Source organism: Muscardinus avellanarius (genome assembly GCF_963383645.1).
Source record: "Muscardinus avellanarius genome assembly, chromosome: 4".
In the NCBI taxonomy this organism is placed as follows: Eukaryota; Metazoa; Chordata; class Mammalia; order Rodentia; family Gliridae; genus Muscardinus; species Muscardinus avellanarius.
Genome location: NC_137789.1, coordinates 127,597,915 through 127,619,707, shown reverse-complemented (window position 1 = coordinate 127,619,707; position 21,793 = coordinate 127,597,915). Strand labels below are relative to the sequence as shown.

At 43.1% G+C, this 21,793-nt stretch overlaps 1 protein-coding gene across 1 annotated transcript in view; it reads right to left on the bottom strand.

Moving 5' to 3' along the window:
* PLCE1 (phospholipase C epsilon 1) overlaps positions 1-21,793 on the bottom strand; it is a gene marked incomplete at both ends in the record, with an annotated part of 297,487 nt that overhangs the window by 3,431 nt on the left and 272,263 nt on the right. The window contains 5 exon segments of the mRNA XM_080695071.1: positions 5,107-5,316; positions 9,172-9,300; positions 14,138-14,256; positions 16,024-16,285; positions 18,207-18,370. Of these exon segments, the coding sequence (XP_080551197.1) occupies positions 5,107-5,316; positions 9,172-9,300; positions 14,138-14,256; positions 16,024-16,285; positions 18,207-18,370 (884 nt within the window).

Sequence of the window (21,793 nt, the reverse complement as noted above, 5' to 3'; positions counted from 1 at the left end):
CGGTAATGTAGAAACAACTTCTTGGTTTTACATTTCACACATCAGTTACTATTTCATCAACTCTTCTAAAAGGATATACTGGTCCTCTGCGAGGAAGAAGTATTGGATTTCTGCTGACTGACATACCCTGAAGGTCTGGCCCAGAGTACACCAGTTCATCTGTTCCTATTAGCTGTGGACTTTGTGAGTCCAACTGTAGATGAATTTGTGGAAAGAAAACATACAATATTGCCAATTGCCAAAAGCCAAATAAAAACACAATACATTGCACTTAAGAAAAAGCAACCCATCCTGTGTAGATCTGGATCATTTTCAGAAATGCTAAACATCTGAAGAGTGAGATGCAAACAAGACCCACAGTGGAAAGGCTGAACTATGGCCAAAAGAATGGATACTGGTAAAACTCGAATAATTGTGAGAACTGGTCATCAGTTTAGTTGGCTTCTGGTGAGTTGGGTTTCAGTGAAGTTTATTATAAAGATAGATCTGCAAACATATATCTATATATATGTGTGTGTATGTGTCTGTGTGTGTATGTGTATGCATGTGTGTGTGTATGCCTACAGATAAATGTATGGTACTGAAAATTTTTATGCTGGGAGTGGTGGTGAATGCCTGTAATTTCAGTATGCATCACACAAAATCAAACAGTAGAGATATATATCAATAAAAAAGCAAACTTTACCTATTCTCAAACTTTTCTTTTTCCTAGCTCATCACACACACACACACACACACACACACACACACACACACGCACGCACACGCGCACACACACACACACACACACACTTGTTGGCTAATGTGTTAGGTTATACGGTCTTAATATCTGTCATGGATGCACAGACATATTTTGGTGGATGTGAGTAAACATATACAACAAAGCCCTGGAATTCTGTGAGCTTAGATATAATGTGATTGTCAAATGGCTCCTGTCTTTTGCCAGCCCCTACTGTCAAATGAGAGTCGCTTGAAGTTATCCTGTGCTGGAGGGGAGGAGAGGCAAGGCAAGCAACCAGCAGGCAGTTCCATCTTGGGAGGGATTATTGGCAGGAAACCTTCCTCTTCCCAGCATGCTACTGGCCTTCAGACCAGCAGATGAAATGGTGTTAACTGAGTAGAAGAATCCAAGAATCGCTGTTCTGTCCTGGAAGTTCCAACCAGGCACATGATCCAGAACTGTCCCCATTCATATGAAAGTCAGAATGGAAAATTGCCACCAGGTGGTGCCAAACTGCAACCAAGATGGTAAATGACCATCCTGAGCTTGCCAGTAGAGCCCCACCACAGTCTTTCTATTAGCTGTATAGTCATGGCCCTACAACTTAAGTGACTTAAGGCTTTTTTTTGGGGGGGGGTGGGATTCTACCTCTGAACTATACCCCAGCCTCTTCTATTTTTTATTTTGAAATAGAGTGCACACCATTGCTGAAGCTAGCTTCAAACTTGTGATCCTCCTGTCTTAGCCTCTGTATGACTGACATTTTTGAACCCTACTCATCATTTTAATAGTGGGAGGCCACGGAAGAAGAGTTATCTGTTTTTATCACATTAAACAAGACTGTACTGTCCTACAATGTCATTCCGTAGCTTTTCCCTTCTCGTTGAAGAGACTGTACTCACTGAACATTTCCTGCCCACTCCTCAGGATTTTCCTGCAGAATGGGATGTGGCTATATAACACGCCACTGTATTGGTCACAATATAATTTAGTCAGAGAGTGAGGTTGGGGGTAATTCACATGACAGAATTTATGATCTCAGTGTCCCCCAAACCAGGAAGCAAGAAATAATTTTAAAAGGTTCTAAATTGCCACATAAAATGTCCAACAAGAGTGCCTCTTTTTGTTTTTTGTTTTTTGGTACTGGTCACTGAACCCAGGTGCATTCTTCCTCTGAGCTACATTCCCCAGTTCTATTTTATTTTATTTTTTCTTTGGAAAGAAGGTTTCACTAAGTTGCTGATAGCCTCCCTAAGTTTCTGGAACCTACAATCCTCCTGTCACAGCCTCCCAGATACGGGGATGACAGAGGAACACTACCACACCCAGCTCACAGCGCATCACTTTTAGGAGGATTCCTCGGACCCTCATTTGGTTTACTTACATTTATGAAGTTTTAGCCACATTAATCATTATTTGTGAGCAGAAAATAGTAACAAAAGTCCTCATACTGAAATCAGAGAACTACAGTGCCACCATGCCCGGCTACACCCTTTTAAATTTAGTAGTTTTGTACATACTGGGTATATGTTGGACAGTCTCACACAGGATGGAGGAAAGAGCAGTTGTAAGACTTGAGTTTTCTACTTCAGACCCTATTATGATTCTAACTTGACTCTCTTTCCACAGTGCCAGTGGTATAATAGTTTCCATTACATCATGAGATTCCTAAAAACCATCCATGTTTGAGACCTTTCAATGCTGTCAATGATTCTGCAATACCTTGTTTGAAAATTTACTCATTGACATGGTCACTTAGAGGTTACCTGTTTACAGGTAGCTAGTTAACAAGGCAAGACAGTTAGAAATAGGGGGAAAAAAACCTTAGAAATTAAAGATGGCTTCAAAAGCCTAGCTGAGCCCTCTGATTTTTTTTAATAAAGTGATTATCATTAGAACTATTTGTTCTCTGTCTTAGCAATTCATAAGCCTGATAGAGAGAGGAGAGGGGGAACAATTATATTTCTTTGCTTAAATTAAGCATTCTTGCTGGGTGTGGTAGTGCATGCTTGTAATCCTAGTATTTGGGAGGCAGAGACCAGAGGATCACGGTTTGCGGTTTGCCTCAGCTACTTAGCGAGGCCCTTCGCAACTCAGTGAGACCCTGTTTCAAAAAATAAAAAGACTAAAAAAATAGGGCTGGGGGTGTGTAGATAATGCCCTTGGGTTCCATCCCTAGTACCGCCAAAAAAAAAAAAAAAAAAAAAAAGCATCCTTGATGGTTCTGAGACAAGCTCACAGAAGGCAGTGGCTCTGGGTCCGGGGAAAGGCTGGAGTTCTGTGGAGTTGCAGGCCTTCCCAGGGGCCAGAGTGAAGGAATAATGTGTGAGTGTGAAACTTGATCTCTGCCTTCTCCACTATGCCCCTGCAGACATGGACCATTAACCAGCCAAGCTCTATGACGTGCCCAGAAGAGCAGGCTCAGAACAGGGCCTGGCACCCATTAGGTACTTAATAAATATGTGTTTAATCAAATTGTTTGAATTGACTCAATTGCTTTGTTATGGGTATATCATGAGGCCTGATGTCTATGCTGGAGCAACAATCTTATATAGCACTATATTTTATTTATGTATGTATTTATTTATCAATTTATTTATTTTGCAGAACTGGGGATTTGACCCAGGGGCATTCTACATTTGAGCTACATCCCAAGCCATATATTTATTTATTTATTTATTTATTTATTTATTTATTTATTTATTTTTGTGGTGCTGGGGATTGATCCCAGGGACATTCTACCTCCAAGCTACACCCCAGCCTGATTTTTTATTCTTTATTTTGAAACAGAGTCTCACTAAGTTTTGGAGGGCCTCACTTTTGGCTGGCCGAGAACCTGAGATCTTCCTGTCTCAGCCTCGCAAGTACTGGGGTTACAAGCATGCGCCACCACACCTGGATTATAGCACTTTAAAAATGGCAGTAAGGAGCTGGGTATGGCGACCTAGCAAGACCTTGTTTCAAACAAACAACAACAACAGGTTGTAGCTTGGAGACAGAATGCCCCGAGATTCAATCTCCAGTACCGGGGCGGGGGTGGGGGGTAAGGTGGTAGTAAGGTAGTGAGGTGTTATCATTTTATTCAGAAGAAAAGTACTATACAAAGTCAAACAGGAGTCAAAAGACTGGAGTCAACATGGCAGTTGTTGCTGGGATTAGAAGTGTGCGCCACCACACCCAGTCTTTGAGGTTTTTTTGTTTGTTTGTTTGTTTTGGTGGTGCTGGGGTTCCTGGAAACCCTTCTACCTCTGGGTTACACTCCCAGACTTATTTTATACTTTTTATTTGGAAACAGGGTCTCTTAAGCCAGTGCAGCTGGCTTCAAACCTGCGGGGTCCTCCTGTCTCCGCCTCCCAAGCGTGGGGATTACAAGTGTGCGCCACCACGCCCAGCTATTTTTTGAGGTTTTGATTTGTGTGGTTTCAGAAGTGTGGTCTGGAAATATTAAATGGAAAATTCCAGAAATAAATAATCCTAAATTTTAACTGCATACAGTTCCAAGTAGCATGATGAAATCTCCTGGTGTCCTGTTCCATCCCTGCCAGGAGGTGAATCATTCTTTTGTCTGGCATATCTATAACGAACTACCTATCCATTAGTTACTAAGTGGCTGACTTGGTTACCATACCAACTGTCACAGTATTATAGTACTTGCGTATAGGTCTTTCTAGGGTATCAGGAGTCCACTGAAGGGCCTGGACCATATCCCTGGTGCAGCACCCCTCCTATAGATATTGGGCACACTACCATATGTGACCCTCTTTTCATTGTGTTTTTTTTTTTTTTTTCAGGAATGCCAGGGGCATTTGACCTCCAAGCTACACCCGCTGCCCTAGTTTTTATTCTTCAATTTGAAACAGGGTCTCACTAAGTAGCTGAGGCTGTCTGTAAACTGTGGTCCTCCAGTTTTAGCCTCCTGCATGCTGGGATTACAAGCGTGCGCCACCACACCTGGCTGTGTATTTGTTTTTTGAGACAGGTCTCACTGAGTTGCCCAGGCTGGCCTTGAACTCACCATCCTCCCACCTCAGCCTCCTGAGTAGCTGGGATTACAGGCGAGCTCCATCACACCCAGCTACAATGTTTTTTCTCACATACAAATAAAACATTAGACTTACAACTGATGATATAGATAAGAATGCTTTAAGTTTTTGCTCTCTCTGTTTCTTGCTCAGCTTTTATACTAAATTTCTGCAACTTGGAGATAACCTTTTGAATGTGTGCAAAACAGTAAAATAGTTCCTCCATGTTTACTTAAGAAAAAGAATATAGACCAAGTTGCAATGACAAGAAATTCAGGATAGGAGGGAGGTGGTGAGTGGCGAGATGGTTCATCACATAATCACACACAGAGGGTCACTGTGTCGGCCCCAAGACACACTTACTTCCTGCTGGGTTTTTAAGACAATCCTGCCCACATAGCCTTCTTCTGGAAACCAGCTGCTTAAAATCAGCATAATCTCTTCCTCTGGACCGATGACCCTCTGGAAGGGTTGTTTCCTGCATTCATTCTTTTCTTTAGATATAAAATACTTTTCTTCCATCAGAAAATAGTCTCTGGCAATGGGCTTGGTGTCTTGTTCAGTGATCAGAATCTAAAGAAAAAGCCAAGGTAAAATCAGACATATCTCTGAGGCATGGAATCCAGACTTGAATCCAGAACAAGCCTTCCTGATATTCATTGAGGTTTGATGCACAACTTGTAAGTGAAACCTACTCTGGAGTGTTGTGCAATACTTTTTGGAAGATCTAAGATTTCTCGTATGTCCAGAAAGGATTGTTTGTGTCCACTATGGGCAACAGTACAATTTATTCATAATCCCCAGACAGCATAGCTATTTTCCCACCGCTGGAAAGAGAGCTCCTACTGAATTAAACACTTTAGATTTCTCACTCCATGAACTTAGCCCTTCGTAATCTTGCAACACAGGACCAAGGGCAAAGAACTTAGTTTGCCTTTTTACTAAAATAGTCTTTTTTTTTCTCACATTGGGATCATCTTCTCATGGAGGGCTCACAGGGCTAAATTCTCAGCTGATCTCAGTTGCTGGGAATTCTCCCTGCTAACCACCCTCTTGACAGTGTGCCTGAAGGGTTATTTGCTTTGTTGGCTACTGACCCTGTGCTATCAAATGGAATGGTCAGACAAGGCTCTGGGGTTTGCTTTTATGACTGCCTGTAAAGTGTTGGGTAAGAGATTTATTCCCCTGGAGATTCAGTTTTCCCATCTATAAAATGGGAATAGTAATAGTAACAATCTCTCTTTTTTCTCTTTTTGTACTGGAGGTTGAACTCAGGGGCATTCTACCTCCAAGCTACACCCCTATTTTTATTTACTTTTTTTTTTTTTTTTGAAACAGGTCTCTCTAAGTTGCTAAGGCTGATCTCGAACCTATGATCCTCCTGTCTCAGCCACCCAAGAACTGAGATTACAGGCATGTGATACCACACCTGGCTCCCAAACTTAATTTTACTGCGTGGTTCTAATGCATGCTGTACAAATTACTGACCAAACATGGGACTTGCAGGGAGTAAAGGCCGGTTACAGTGAAGAAACTCCTTTGGTGCAGTGAAGAAACTCCCAGGCTGCTCCCAGGCCTGGATCTAGCAATCGCCCTCGTCCCCAGGCCCACGGGGCCAAAGCAAATGGGTTGACTTAAATCCTTACCTTCAATGATGGGAATAATTCAGGACCTGAAATTTTCACGAGAGGGCCACTGTCCCCCTCCTCGGTCCTGAGGACTTAGTTGCTTACTTGTATGTGGTGACAATAAAGTTAAGGGGTTAAATTTTTTTTTTTTTTTTGGTGGTACTGGGGGTGGAACCCAGGATTTTTTCTACCTCTGGGCTGTACTCCCAGACCTATATTATATTTTATTTGGAAACAGGGTCTCACTAAGTTGCTGAGAGCCTCTCTAAGTAGCTGAGGTGGCTTCGAACCTGTGTGATCCTCCTGTCTCAGCCTCCCAAGCACTGGGATTACAAGTGTGCGCCACCATGCCTGGCAAGGGGTTGATTTTTATGGGTGGCCCACAAAGCTTTGTGGTGATGGACACTAAAGTTCATAGGTTGATTAACAACCAAACAAGAGCTGGGTGTGGTGGTGTGCACCTGTAATCCCAGTACACAGGAGGCTGAGATACAAGGATCACAGGTTTGAGGATAGCCTCAGCAACATAGCAAGACTCTCAGAAACCTAGTGAGACCGTTTCAAAACAAACAAACAAACAAACAAAAAATAAAAAGGGCCAGAGGTATAGCTTGAAGGCAGAATGACCCTGGGTTCAATCCCCAGTACCACAAAACAACAATAACAAAACAAGATAAAACAAACCCAAACCAATCAACCAAACAAACAATAAAAAACCCCCAAACACCTTGGTAGTAGCTTCTGCTTGATAATGTATGAAATGTGTGACATCTAAACAATTTTTTTTTTTTGTGGTACTAGGGATTGAACTCAGGGGCATTCTACCTCTGATCTAATCCCCAAGCCCTACTTTTTTATCCTTTATTATGAAACAGGGTCTCACTAAGTTACAGAGGGCCTCACTAAGGAGCTGAGGCTGGCTGTGAAACCGAGATCCTCCTGTCTCAGCTTCCCAAGTACTGGGATTACAAGTGTGTGCCACCACACCTTGCATCTAAACAATTTCTATGACTCCATTTAAGTCAATTATAAAATGTTGGGCAAAATGTTGACTTGTGCATAGAGCTGTGCCTTCAGAGAATAAGGTTGCTAATTAATACATGGTATGGTTGTTTAATTGTTTTGTGCATGTGTGTGGTACTGGGACTTGAACTGAGGGATGTTATACCTCTGAGCTACACCCATGGCCCTATTTATTTATTTATTTATTTATTTATTTATTTATATTTGACCATTTTTTTGTGTGTGTGGTTCTGGGGTTCCTGGAAGCCCTTCTACCTCCGGGCTACACTCCCAGACCTATTTTTATATTTTTTAAAATTTGGAAACAGGGTCTCTTAAGCCAGCGTGGCTGGCTGGCTTCGAACCTGTGCGATCCTCCTGTCTCCGCCTCCCAAGTGCGGGGATTACAAGCGTGTGCCACCACGCCCGGCCTGGCCCTTTTTATTTTGAAACAGGGTCCCTAAATTGCTGAGGTTGGCCTTGAACCTCTGATCATCCTCTCTTAACCTTCCATGGACTGGGATTATAGGCATGTGCCACCACACCCTGCTATTCAACTGATTTTTAATTTCCCCACACTCTATATGATTCCAGTTCCATTTTATTTCATTATATATCCTAACTTCAGAGGGAGGTCCTGGTTCACTCCCTTTGGTTTACCACAAAGAAGTTACGCAGTGGGTTAAAGAGAAAAGATTCTGCAAGGATACAAGGCCACTGTGTAAGTAGGGGTAGAGCTTCTGGGGTGCAAAGAAAAGAATCTATCCAGGGCCCCACCTCGCCCTTAAGGAGCTGTCTGCCTTCTTTGAGATGCTGTCCTTTGTTCCTGGTTCTCCTTCTCTTACAAATCATGCCACTGAAGCAATCCTGGCCACGAAAGGCCACAAAGATTGCTGAAGTGATCCAGAGAAGAAGGGTCTCAGTACCAGGGAGCTCAGGCCAATTTTGCTACAGGGTCTTGGGTAAGAGATTCATATTCTCTTACTTAAGCTCTCCGGGGTTTCTTGAAGCACTAAAGAGGCAGGACCCTAAAAGCCAAGACAAGGGGACAGGGAAAGGGGAAAGGGACGGTTCCATATGCAAAGTGAAGCTTTAAGCTGCAGGGGTTGGGGATGTGTTCTTTGCCCACGTGGTCCATGTTGATGTTCTCGGATCTAATTCAAATCCTAGAATGGTAAAAAGAAGTCTTTCAGCTCATGTGCAAATTCTGATTGATTACTAAGTGCTATGTTAAGAAGGAAGATGAGGCCCATGTCTAGGCTTAGAGGGAAAAAGTATCTATGGATGGAAACCATTCATTCTGGTTTCTAGGCTTCTAGAACTATATGGCTGAAGGATTGTTTAAATTACTGTAGCTGGGCATGGTGGCCCAGCACACCTGCAATCCCAGTATTTAGGAGGCCGAGGCAAGAAGATCGTAGGTTCCAGGACAGTGCAAAGTAACTCAGAAAGACCCTACTTAAAATAAAAAATAAAAAGGGATGGGATGTAGCTCAGAGGTAGAACACAATTGGGTTGAAAACTCAGGACCATAAATGAATAAATAAAAGATAAATTCTTATTTATGGTGAAGGTAGTTTGTCTAGTGGGACCAAGATTCCTCAGATCATTCTTGGATGAATCTAAATGTTGAATGACACATTTAGAAATAACTCCAAAGACATATCATCAACATGAGCTTTTGCATATTTTGTGTACTTCTGTCCGTGTGTATGCTCTCACACACACAGTTGCAAACACGTGTACATCTGTACACATTCAATGTTGGATTCTTCCAGCCCCAGCTCAGTAGACTTGCCTGTTGGAGAAGCTGCTTCGCCCTGGTGCCTCCATTTATCGTGAAAACAGCAAAGGGCTCTGGACCTGGGACCCCATGCACTGTGACTCTGTGAGTCTGCAAACATCTTCTCTCTTCTGTATTAAACATCTGCCAAGGAAGATCACATAGATTTATTCTTCATTTTATTTTATTTACTTATTTATTTTTGGTGGTACTGGGGTTCCTGAAAGCCCTTCTACCTCTGGGCTACATCCCCAGACCAATTTTTACATTTTTATTTGGAAACAGGGTCTCCTAAGCCAGCGCGTGTGGCTGGCTTTGAACCTGCGCCTTCCTCCTGTCTCTGCCTCCCAAGCGCGGGGATTACAGGCGTGCGCCACCACGCCCGGCTCTTCTTCATGTTAAATAACATGATATTTCTAGGCTCTATTGACTACAGAAGTGTTGTGCTTGGATGTACGTACATAAACATGTAGATGCAAAAAATGAGAACCCATTTATAATCTGATACTACTGTGGTAGAAGAGACCAAACACATCCTCCTCAATAGTCTACTGGAGATAATTAGCAGCACATGACCAAAGTATTAATTTATTTTCAATCACAGCATATCTTTCCATCATCATTAGGGACCTATGCTATCTAAAATGCATGTTATTTCCTTATCGACTGACGTTCTACAATATCTATTGAGTTCTGTCTCTCTTCAGGAAACTGGGCTAGAATTTTGAATGGTGAGATGATAAATAATAAAATGCTCTGTACTTAGAGAGCTCATGGTCCAGGCACACAGATAATTATAAAACAAAAATGTATTAGAGAGCTTGGTAGGTATGTAACTTACAACTCTTTAAGCAGATACATTAAATAATGAATTCAAAATGTGAAATCAAAGCTGGGCGTGGTGGCGCATGTTTGTAATGCCTAGCATTTGGGAGGTTGAGACAGGAGGATTGTGGTTTGCGGACAGCCTCAGCTACTTAGTGAGGCCCTTTGCAACTCAGTGAGACCCTGTTTCAAAACAGAAAATAAAAGCCAGGTATGGTGGCACACGCCTGTAATCCCAGCATTTGGGAGGCTGAGACCGGAGGATGGCGGTTTGTGGACAGCCTCAGCTACTTAGTGAGGCCCTCCGCAACATAGTGAGACCCTGTTTCAAAATAAAGAATAAAAAATGGGGCAGGGGGTGCAGCTTGGAGGTCAAATACCCCTGGGTCCCATTCCCAGACCCCCACACCAAAAAATTCTATCAAAATAGAAAATAAAAAAACAAGGCTGGGGGTGTAGCTCAGAGGTAGAATGCCCTTGGGTTCCATCCCCAGGACTACAAAACAAAACAAAAAACAAAAAACAAAACTAAACATGAAATCATTTATGGAGGGCTTATAGTGAATTGGACATTAATTTTGGAGTTGTTGGAACAATTGAGGCATTATCCCTGCCTCCAGTGGCCCCCAGTTCAATGCGACAGCTGGAAAAATAAGAGGCATGGTAAATTCCTTGGGAACCCAGAGGAGTGGACCCACCTAGTATAGGGGAAAACTGCAGAGGACTTCCTGCAAGTGATCTCAGTGAGTTAGCAGATGAAGAGTGGGGCAAGCGAATCCCAAATCAATGTAGCAAGTGTGCAGACGCAGAGGAGCCCCTGAGGTCGGGCATTCTGGGCGCCTCAGCAGGGCTGGTGACTCACACGTTGGAGGAAGAAAAGTCTGGGACTGCAGACAAAGCACAATCCTGCCTGGCTTTGTTTAACTGGCTAAAATTTAGGCTGAAACGGGCAGAATGGCAGTCTAAGGGCCAAAGTGTTTTAGCATGGACTTTATTTCTATTTGGGGTGGAGAGGAAAGGTTGGCTGTTCCATGATGCTGTACAATGTGTTTTCATTTAATCGGTTTTACTGAGGTTTTATTTGCATCCCATAAAACACACACACTTTAATTTTATGGGTTAGCCCACACTATGTTTTTGAAAAGGTGAAAAGTTACCAATATTTACAAAAATCCAGATGTCGTGAGCCTCTTGAAAAACCAAAAGCTTTGGCAACAAGCAGCTGGAGCTGAGAGCAGAGCTGGGTACCAGCTGCCTTGCTGGATGACCTAGGAGCCCTCTGCTTCCCTGGACTCTGCCCAGCCCACTTAGGTGCAATCACATCATCCCCTGACTGCCCCCCTGCACTGGATTGTGTCACCTTAGGTAACACTCTACCCTGAAAGGAATGGAGAACCAGAGGAGGGCTTCTGATGAGGAAGGACAGATCAGATTTGGGTTTTAGATAGATCTGGGTACAAAGTCCTAGAGAAAGCCGGGCAGAGGGGGATAAACCCAGAGGAAAAGAGACCAGTCAGGAACTCACTGTTATTACTATGTAAGAATGAATGAGAGTTAAGACTGTAGGTGTGGCCAGAGATAAACTGATTCAAAAGATAGTAAAGGGATTGAATTATCAAGTCTTAATGGGGAGACATAAAAGAAAAGGAGAAATCCAGGATGATTTCTAGTTATTTGCTTCAGCAAAGGGGGATGATTTCATTCATGGTCAAATAATGCATATTTGTATAGTGTGTATGTGCGTGCGTGCGTGTGTATGTGTGCATGTGTGTGCCTGTTATTGGGGATTGAGCCCAGGGACATTCTACCTCTGAACCTCTGAGCTACAACCCCCAGCCCTTTTTATGTCTTGTTTTATGTTGAGGATCTTGCTCTGCTGCTGAGGCTGGCCTTGAACCTGCGATCCTTTTAGCTTCCTAAGTACTGGGATTACAGGTGTACACCAACCACTACACAGGGCTCAAAAGCATATTTGCCAAGTTTATATGGTTACTGCCTCAGAACCCCAAGGATGACATGGTGTGCTATAATAAAATATATATATATATATATATATATATATATATATATATATATGCGTATGGTCTTTGTTCCTAGGTCTTGGCACATAGCCCTAAAATCCTTGGAATCTCTAAAGTGATAAAAGTTTCGTAGTTGCTAATAAAATGACTAGTGGCTGAGAAAGTCCAAGGCATAATTACAGGGGTGGAATTTTCAGTCCCACTGCCAGGCCACAGGGAGAGAGAAGGGTAGAGATTGGCTAATCATCCCTGGCCAATGATGTAATCAATTGTGTCTATGTAATGGAACCTCCATAAAACCCGAAATGACGGGATCCCAAGAGCTTTGGGTTGGTGAACATTGAAGTTCTGGGAGGGGGGCCTGGAGAAGGCAGGGGAGCTCCCCTCCTGCTCCTGTCCTTTGTATCCCTTGCATGTGGCTCTTACCAAGTTGTATCTTTTATAATAAACTAGCAATAGTAAGCAGAAGCTTTCTTGGATTCTGTGTATCATTTGAGCAAAATATCCTACCTGAGGGAGGTCATGGAAAGCTCCTGAATTAATATTTCTGGTCAGTCAGAGTCCTAGGGTCAATCTGGGACTTGCGAATGGTATCCGAAGCAGGGACAGTCTTGTGAACTGAGCCCTTAACTGGTAGGACTTCATGCTAGTACCAGGTGGATGGTGTCAGAATCACAGTAAAATGCACAACTCTGAGCTGGGTTGGAGAGTGGGAGCCATAGTGTTGGAAAAGACACTGGTGTCAGAAGTGTTTTGAGTAAAGATAGTTATTTCCTGGCGTTTGCACAGTCTTTGACTCTAGATATTGAGGGCATCCAGGCTGGAGCTGAGTATGAGCCCCACTTTGCCTCTCTGAATAGATCTGATTCCTGCTCTTTGGTACCAGCAGTCCCATTCCTGCTTCCTCATCCCCTGCACAAGGTGAAGTCCATACCTCTTTCACCTTGACCAAAGTGTGTTCTCAACTTTGGTCACACACTAGAATCACCCAAAGATTTATTTTTTTGGGGGGGGTATAGAACTGGGGATAGAACCCAGGAGCATACTCCAAACTACACCTCCAGCCCTTTCTATTTCTTATTTTGAAATAGGGTTCACTAGGTTGCAGAGAGTCTTGTTATATTGCTGAGGCCATCCTTGAACCTGCGCTCCTTTTGTCTCAGCCTGCCAAGTACTGGGATACAGGCATGTGCCACCATGCCCAGCTACCCAGGGACCTTTTAAAAGACTGGTACCGGGAGCCATGGCTGGAGAGTCTGCCTTAATTGCTGTGGATTGTGGCTTGGGGCACAAAGATTTTTCTAAAGCTCTGTAAGTGCTAAAAATGTGCAGTCAAGGTTGCTGTGGAATGCTAAACTGGAAAGAAGAAAACCTGAAGAAAAGACGGTCAGGGACAGAGAGAGAAGAGACTGCCAGGGCGAGGGAAAGGGAAGGCCAGGAGACAGGGCCGGGCTGGTTAGAGGAGGAGGTGGAAGTGGTCCACACCAGTGCCATTAAGAGCGCGGGCATCTTTCTGAAGCTCCTCAGGACTATGCTGAGCATCAGGTTGATGCAAAAGTGACCAGATGATTAAATATGAGAGAGGGGGATCAATGGGCACACTCTAAATATGTTTTAATTAATTAATTAATTAATTAATTATTTTTGTGGTACTGGGGGTGGGACCCAGGGGCTTTTCTACCTCCGGGCTATACTCCCTGACCTATTTTATACTTTGCTGAGAGCCTCACTAAGTAGCTGAGGTTGGCTTTGAACCTGTGCAATCCTCCTGTCTCCGCCTCCCAAGTGCTGGGATTACAAGTGTGCGCCACTATGCCTGGCTCTAATTATATTTTAATTTAAAGAGGAAGCATGATGAAAGTAACCAGTTAATAAAAGCAGAATTTATTGTTTAAACAAGCCGGCCTGCCTTAGTGGGGGAGCGCCTGTCCAGTGGTTCTCACACTCCCGTGGACGTGGGTCTTATGCGGGGAACTAGTGAGTCAGTCTCTATGTAACGAGTGTTGGCTGTTATTGTTGTTATTTCCATAGCTACCTAATTAATGACTCACTGACCACTGAGCTGTACCACTAGAAAGGCCATCTGCAGTGTAACGATCCCTTCACATGTGCAGAGAGAAACAGAACTTAATTACCAACGAGGCTGGCAAGGCACTGCCAGAGGAATTTTCTTCCATTCTTCTGCTGTTTATGAATAAACTAGAGATTTCCAAGACTTCATTGTGGAGACTTCGCAGCTGGAGATGTCGATAGCCTGGAATAAGGTCAAATTGGGAAAAGCCTGTTAACTACTATGCTATAGAGCTCTGCAAAGAAGATACTCCACAGAGATTAATCAAAGACAGGTAGAACCGGGACCTGCAAACGGGCAGTGGATGATGAGGAGCCTGTGACTATTGGCCCTTTTTATTGGGAGAGTGCTACCCCCTGGCGGTGGTTTTGGGCCACCCAGGGGTAATTAACTTGTCTAATACTGTTTCTAACTTAAGTTTCAAACAGAAAACCTTAATCTCAAACAAACAAACAAACAAACAGCAGGAAAACCTGATTATTTTGACCTCAAGGCATCTATAGAATGATATTCCATCTCAGAGCAGCTTTGGTGATAAAATATTCTAACAATAGGCGTTTGGTTAAATAAGTTACGGTATAAGTGGATCAGCATAAAATGGAATAATAAGCTTCTGCCAATCAAAGTGGCGGTAATGTAGACATACAGTTATTAGCATGAAAAAGTTGCTCACTGTATAAATTAAAAGGTTAAAACCAGTAAGTAACAAATGGCTAAGATTAGTAGGAAGCTTATTGTTAAAAATATGTTTCATGCGTCATATACATGGGCAGAGAAATAAAGCCTGCAAAACATGCACAACTAAAGTGATGATAAAGATGGATAATTATTTTTTTAAATGTGTTTTCTGTTCTTTCTCATACGCTGTATTATATAAACACATGCATATAAGTATATATATGAATGAGAGGCATTCTACCTCTGAGCTATAACCCCAGCTCTATTTTACTTTTTATTTTGAAACAGTCACTAGGTTGCTGAGGGCCTTGATAAGTTGCTGAGGCTGGGCTCGACCCTGCAGTCCTTCTGTCTTAGCCCCCCCCAAGTACTGGGGTTACAGGCATGTGGCACCCACCACACTCAGCTTGTGTCCCCCATTTATATGTTGAAACCTGAACCCCCAGCACCTCAACATGTGACTGTATTTGGAGAGAGACCCTTTGATGAGGTGATTATGTTAAAATGGCTCTAATCCAGCATGACTGGTGTCTTTAAAGGGAGAGGATATAAGGACACAGACACCAGGGTTGTGCGCATACACTAAGGTCATGTGAGGAGACTGAGAAGCAGCCATCTGCAAGCCACACGGAGAGGACCAAACCTGCGGGCCCCTCAATTTCAGTATTCTAGCCTCTACGCTGTGAGACAAGAAATTTCTGTTATAGTGGTTTGTTATGGAGACCCCAGCAGTCAAATATAATGACCGGGGCTACTTGCACAGTGGAGAAGAGAAATAGGAAATTGACAAAAAGCAGGAAACGGAGATGTGTTTGTGGAGCTCAGAGGGTCAGCTGGGTGGGGAACATATATAAAAAGTGGTCTCTAACAGACCAGCAGGATCAGCACTTTTAGGAGAGTTAGAAAGGCAGAAACTCAAGCCCTGCCCAGACTTATTGAATCAAGGGTCTGCATTTTATTACCAAGAGAGCACATCAAAGTTTGAGAAGCAATGCACGGGACGGGGCAAGAAGCCAGAATTCCTAGGAGTGTCCTACCCAGTCACCCACAATCCCACAGCCCTGGCCTAGGTTCAGAAGTCTTTCTCTTTTCCCTGTTCTTCATCTAATGACCACCCTGCTTCCAAACTGGACTTCCACCAGGCACCACCACCAAGCACAGCTCACTTTTGCCACCAGCAGCACACCCCAACTCTCCCTTCTCTTGGATCCCTTTCCTTATTTTAAAAAAACACCAGGACAGTGTGGGAGCTACTTGGGAGTTGTATTCTACCTCGTTTCAAAGCCTTCAGAGGAATGATTCTCTGAGCAGTTACCGCTGAGCTGTTGTTTTCCACAACCGCAAAACGAAGAAATACAAGATCTTCAAAGTGAACCCGGAACAGAAACTGCTCATTCCACATGGGGTTCAGAGTGTTTCGATGAATGGGCTTCGTACGGAAGTGGCAACTGTCCAGGGGCATGCCCAGGACGTCAACTTCAATGCACGGGCTCCCTGTGCTGTTACTGGGGCACACATTTTGACCAGAAACGATCTGAAAGGGAGGAAAAAAAAAAAAAAGAACTGAGATCACAGAAGATAAAAAAGAAGCAGAGACAACCTCTGGATCTTACCGTTTCCCTCCACAAAGAATGCTGGAATGTTCACAGTGAATGATTAATAAAATCATTCAGCAAAACAAGCAGTAGTTAGCTAATCACATGACTGAAACCATGAGAAAAGCCTCCTTTGGCAACTGCATACACTCAACTATCACCTTTCAACTGTCTAACAGAGTGTGTTGTCAAAAATTAATTCATAGTCTTCTGTAAACAGATAAAACTGCACTCAATTCTAGCCAAAATGGCCAAATACAAAGGGTCCACTGCCTTACTATCTTAGGGAAAGAGAAGGGAAATTGGGATTGTCAGAAAATCTGTGAATGGGATTGTCCCAGGGTGTCATGAGCAGACTCCTTTGGAGAGAGGAGGGCAAGATCACAAGATGAAGGGAAGAGATGACCTTGTCCCTCTCTTTCCTATCCCCTACACAGATTTTTTTTAAAATCTTTTATGTAAGAAGGAGTAGAAGACTAGGAAAATAAGAGTTGAGTGAAGAGTTAACAGGTCTTCATTTTTTTTATATTATTTATTTATTTATTTATTTATTTATTTATTTATTTTTGGTGGTACTGGGGTTATTTACAGGATACATTGCACAAGGAAAGATGCAGGGATGATAACATTTTAACTAGAAGCATGAAGGATGTTTCACTATATCTGGATGCCAGTTTGTCTGATCTTAGAGCTTGTTGGAGCTTAAGATGAGCTGATTTAAAAAGGAGCTCAGAGCTGGGTGTGGTGGCGCACGCTTGTAATCCCAGCATTCAGGAGGCTGAGACTGGAGGTTTGCGGTTCGTGGACAGCCTCAGCTACTTAGTGAGGCCCTTTGCAACTCAGTGAGACCTTGTTTCAAAATAAAGAATACAAACTAGGGCTGGGTTGTAGCTCGGAGGTAGAATGTCCCTGGGTTCCATCCTCGGTACCGCCAAAAAAAAAAAAAAAAAAAAAAAAAAAAAAAAAAAGCTCAAGTTTTATGAGTATACTTGTAGTTATGATTCTTTGGGTCCTGGAAGATAGAGTGATTATCACGAGTACACTGGGTAAAGCAGGGGCCTCGTAACCCTACGTACCCGGCTCTGGCAAATATAGCATACTAACCAGCAGCCACTGCTTTCTGGGAGATAAAGAAGTGATTGAGGGAACTAAGTCATCATGACTCGAGACATGGTGGCTTTGGAATGCCCTGGGTTCAAAACCACTTTAGTCCTTGCTTCAGCAGCACATGCATTAAAACTGGAATGATCTAGAGAAGATTAGCATGGCCCCTGTGCAAGGATGACATGCGGATTCATGAAGCATTCCATATTTTTTGGATATACACACAATAGAAGTCTACTCAGCAATAAAGAAGAATAAAATTATGTCATTTGCAGGAAAGTGGATGGGCCTGGAGAACATTATGTTACGTGAGATCATTCGGTCACAGAAAGTGAAGGGTCGTATGTTTTCTCTCATCTGCAGAAGCTAGGGAGTGATTAGAATACCAGAGGGACTTGAGAAAATGGAGGGAAAACTCGTGGAGCCAGAGAGATGGTTTAGGAGAGGGTGCAAGGGGGAAAGAGAAAATCAGTGAAGGAAACACTTCTGTTGACATTATGCACATACATGAGAATGCCAATGCCAATCTCAATGTCTTGTGTGGGGAAGGTGGGGGAGCGGGGAGGGGGCTGGGAAAAGCCCTCCAAGGGCTGTGCGCATGTATGTCACCATCACTATGAACTACCTTATGATGTGAGACCATAGTGTACCAATAAAAGTATAAAAAACCCAATCTTGAAAAACAAAACCAAACCAGTTTATATTCAGGAAGACTTCAATGCCTCACTATATTCTGACAACAGGGGCCCTACTTACAGTTAAAGAATAGATGGCAGGCTCCATGCTGTCGAGATCTCTTTCTAGTGGAGAAAACTTCTGATACATAGGGCAGTTCTTGTCCCACAGAACCGGGGGTTTCAGTACATAACCGCAGCCGCCATTCGCCTCAAACATGGCGGCATTTAAATGCAAAGGGAGATCTGCAAAACAAATGAACGAGGTCAGTATTGCCTGCTACTGTGTTGCTTGCGTGTCATGAGTTTAAATTAAAAAAGAACTTTACATTGATGTTTCTGGAAATTCAGCTGGAAGAAGAAACGATCAGCTATCCATTCCATAAATTAATGATTGTCTACTGTGCACCAGTTTGTAGAGGCCCCAGAGATAAGTAGGTGACAAGAGATTAAAAATCCCTTCCTGCCGGGCGTGATGGCGCACGCTTGTAATCCCTGCCCTTGGGAGGCTGAGACAGGGGGATCTCACAGGTTCGAAGCCAGCCTCAGCTACTTAGTGAGGCTCTCAGCAACTTAGTGAGACCCTGTTTCCAAATAAAATATAAAATAGGTCTAGGAGTGTAGCCTGGAGGTAGAAAACCCCTGGGTTTTACCCCCAGTACCACCAAAACAAAGAAACAAAAAAATCCCTTGCTTGTGGAACATACATGTCCAAATGTTTCTACCAAACCAGCTTTTGTGCTTAAAAACGCCTTAGCAGCTGGTACAGTGGTGACGTACTTGGGAGGCTGAGGCAGGAGGATTGCAGGTTCAGTCAGCTGAGCAAGGGCCTCAGCCACTCAGCAAGACCCTGTCTCAAAATAAAAAATAAAATAGGGCATCGCTTCTCGGCCCTTTGGCTAAGATCAAGTGTAAAATAGGGCTAGGGCGTAACTTGGAAGTAGAATGCCTCTGGGTTCCATCCCTAATACCACCATCACCACCACCACAACAAACTAAAAAAAACTCCTTTTGAAAATAAACACTTACTGCATTCACTCGAGAAATCTTGTAAAATATCTCATTTTATACTAAAAAATTTGAAAGGAATAATGCCATTTTTTAATCCTCAAACACCAGACCATATGGACAAGTGTATGGCCAATTCTTGCTATTTCATAGGTGAGATAAAATCTTAACTATAAAAAAGAAGAGCCAGGAAAACAGCTTTTCCTTGAAATCTCAATTTCAACCCTATAAATTACTTTGACATCTTTCTTATTGTAGTTAAATGTGAACAAAAATCGACACCACATATGATTCACATCATGTTCACAATCCCCTCAGCCATAAGCTTGAGGGACCTCACTAAGGCTTCATTCGAGTCTTTGATGGCCAAATTATCTTTGGCACAGTTCTTTGATGAACAGCTGGATTCTTGCACCGTTTCTGGACTCTTCCACACTCGCACGCTCATCTGATGGCTCAAATCTATATAAAAGTTGCCCCAAAATGAGCAGAAGTTTCTGAGGCACACCTGACAAATGTCGCCTTTGATAGATTCCTGCCATGTGCAGAACAACCTTTGCTATGTGGACCGACATCAAGGAAAAGTGTGCTAAGCACCCTGGAGCCACAAGAAGTTGGCCCCTACTCGTGTGTCTCCTGTGTCGGTTTTTCCATATATCTGGGATTGGCCAAGGTTATGAGCAGGAATTCCTGGGGCAAGAAGACTGAGACAAATGAAAGCTCGCTGGGCCTCAGGTTCGTGGTGGTTCCCACATTGCATTTGGTCTGTCGGGCCCCACCCAGTGCAGAAGTGCCAGGTTCATGGAGGCCCTGCTGTCTCACCTGCATCAGGAGAGAATCCTCTTCCCTGGCTGCCTTGTGATGGAGGAGTGCAAACACGGTGAGGATGGCTCTAGAGTGAAGCAAACTAGCTCACACAGGGCACGGACATGTGCTGGCTGAGCAGCCCTGACATGACAGTCTGAAATCGGAAATGCTCCAAAATATGGAACTTTCTGAGCAACGGCATGACACCATGGTGGGAAATTCCACACCTGACCTCCTGTGATATGTTGAGGTCCAAATGAGCACTAAAAATATTGTATAAAATTATTACCTTCATGCTATGTGGATAAGGTGTATATGAAACATAAATGAATTTTTTGGTGTGGTGCTGGGGATGGAACCCAGGCATACTCTACTCCTGATACACTCCCAGCCCTATTTTATTTTTTATTTTGCAACAAGGTCTTGCTAAGTTGTTGAGCTGGTCTCAAACCTGCAATCCTCCTGTCTCAGCCTCCCAAGTACTGGGTTTCCAGGTGTGTGTCATCATGCCCAGCTGAAACATAAATGAATTTTGAGTTTGGATTGGGTCTCATCCTTAAGACCTTATTTTATTTATAGATCTCAGAATATATATGTAAATGTTTCAAAATCTGAAGAATATATTTGTAAATACTTCAAAATCTGAAAAAAAAAATCCCAATCTGAAATACTTCTCATCCCAAGCATTTTTAACAAGGGGTACTCAATCTATATTATTAACAATGGCAGTAATAGCTCACACTTAACTGATTTCCACGTCAACTCCATTTGGGTTTCAAGTCTGATCTCATTAGCACTGCGTCTCTATCTTACTATCTTTCCAAAACTTCAAAGCAGTTTTTCTTAACTAAGATATCCTGCGGTGAGGCACATATAAGGTATGGAGCTGTTTTGTTTGAAATAAAGGTGAGATTTCAAATCTGGACCTCTCACTGACCCCTTCCTTAGATGGTCCCAGAACTTCATTGGCAACTATAATTTGAAAACTCCTGCATTGACCAAGAGAAAGAATGTGCTGGAGTCAGTGCAGCCCTGCTCACCCTCTGAATCAATGCATGTGATGGTCGGTCAGTCACACCACCAGCCCTTAGGATCTCCACTCATTCAAGAACCCTGTACTAAGCAAACGCCATTCTCATATTTATCCTTATATTCGAGGTCTGGCAAAGTCATTAAAAAAGTGACTATCATATAATAAAGCATAGAGAATGCTTTTTTGAAAGAGGCTTTTTTTTTTTCCTGACAGGAATTGCATATTTGCACACTTGTAGGTCCTGTGTGTGAAGGAGGATTTGTTCTACCCCATATGGAAAGAACTTAGAGGAACTCTTGCCAGAAAAACCAGTTTACATGCCAGCCTCAGAGCATTTTCCAGACTTAACAGTTAGTTTTATGCTGGGCGTGGTGGCACATGTTTGTAATCCCCGTGCTTGGGAGGCTGAGACAGAACGATTGCACGGGTTCTAAGCCAGCCTCAGCTACTTAGTGAGGCTCTCAGGAACTTGGTGAGACCCTGTTTCCAAATAATAGAAAATAGGTCTGGGAGTGTAGCCCGGGGGTAGAAAGTCCCTGGGTTCCATTCCAGTACCGCTCAAAAAAAAAATTAGTTTTACCAAGTGGGTACCTGTAATACTCCTGCAATACTTATAGATCACTTCTGATGTTGGAGTTGACAGAGTCAAAAGGAAGTTTAGAAGAGATGGTCCTTGCCCTATGTCCAAAAACAGCCCTTTGGGTATCAAGGTCCTCTGTCATCCATGGGACATAGGGAGTCTAGAAGCATGATGGGAAGGGTCATGGGAATTCAAGGACTCCTTAACCCAGGGATTCTTTCCAACAGTTAAAAAATGGTGA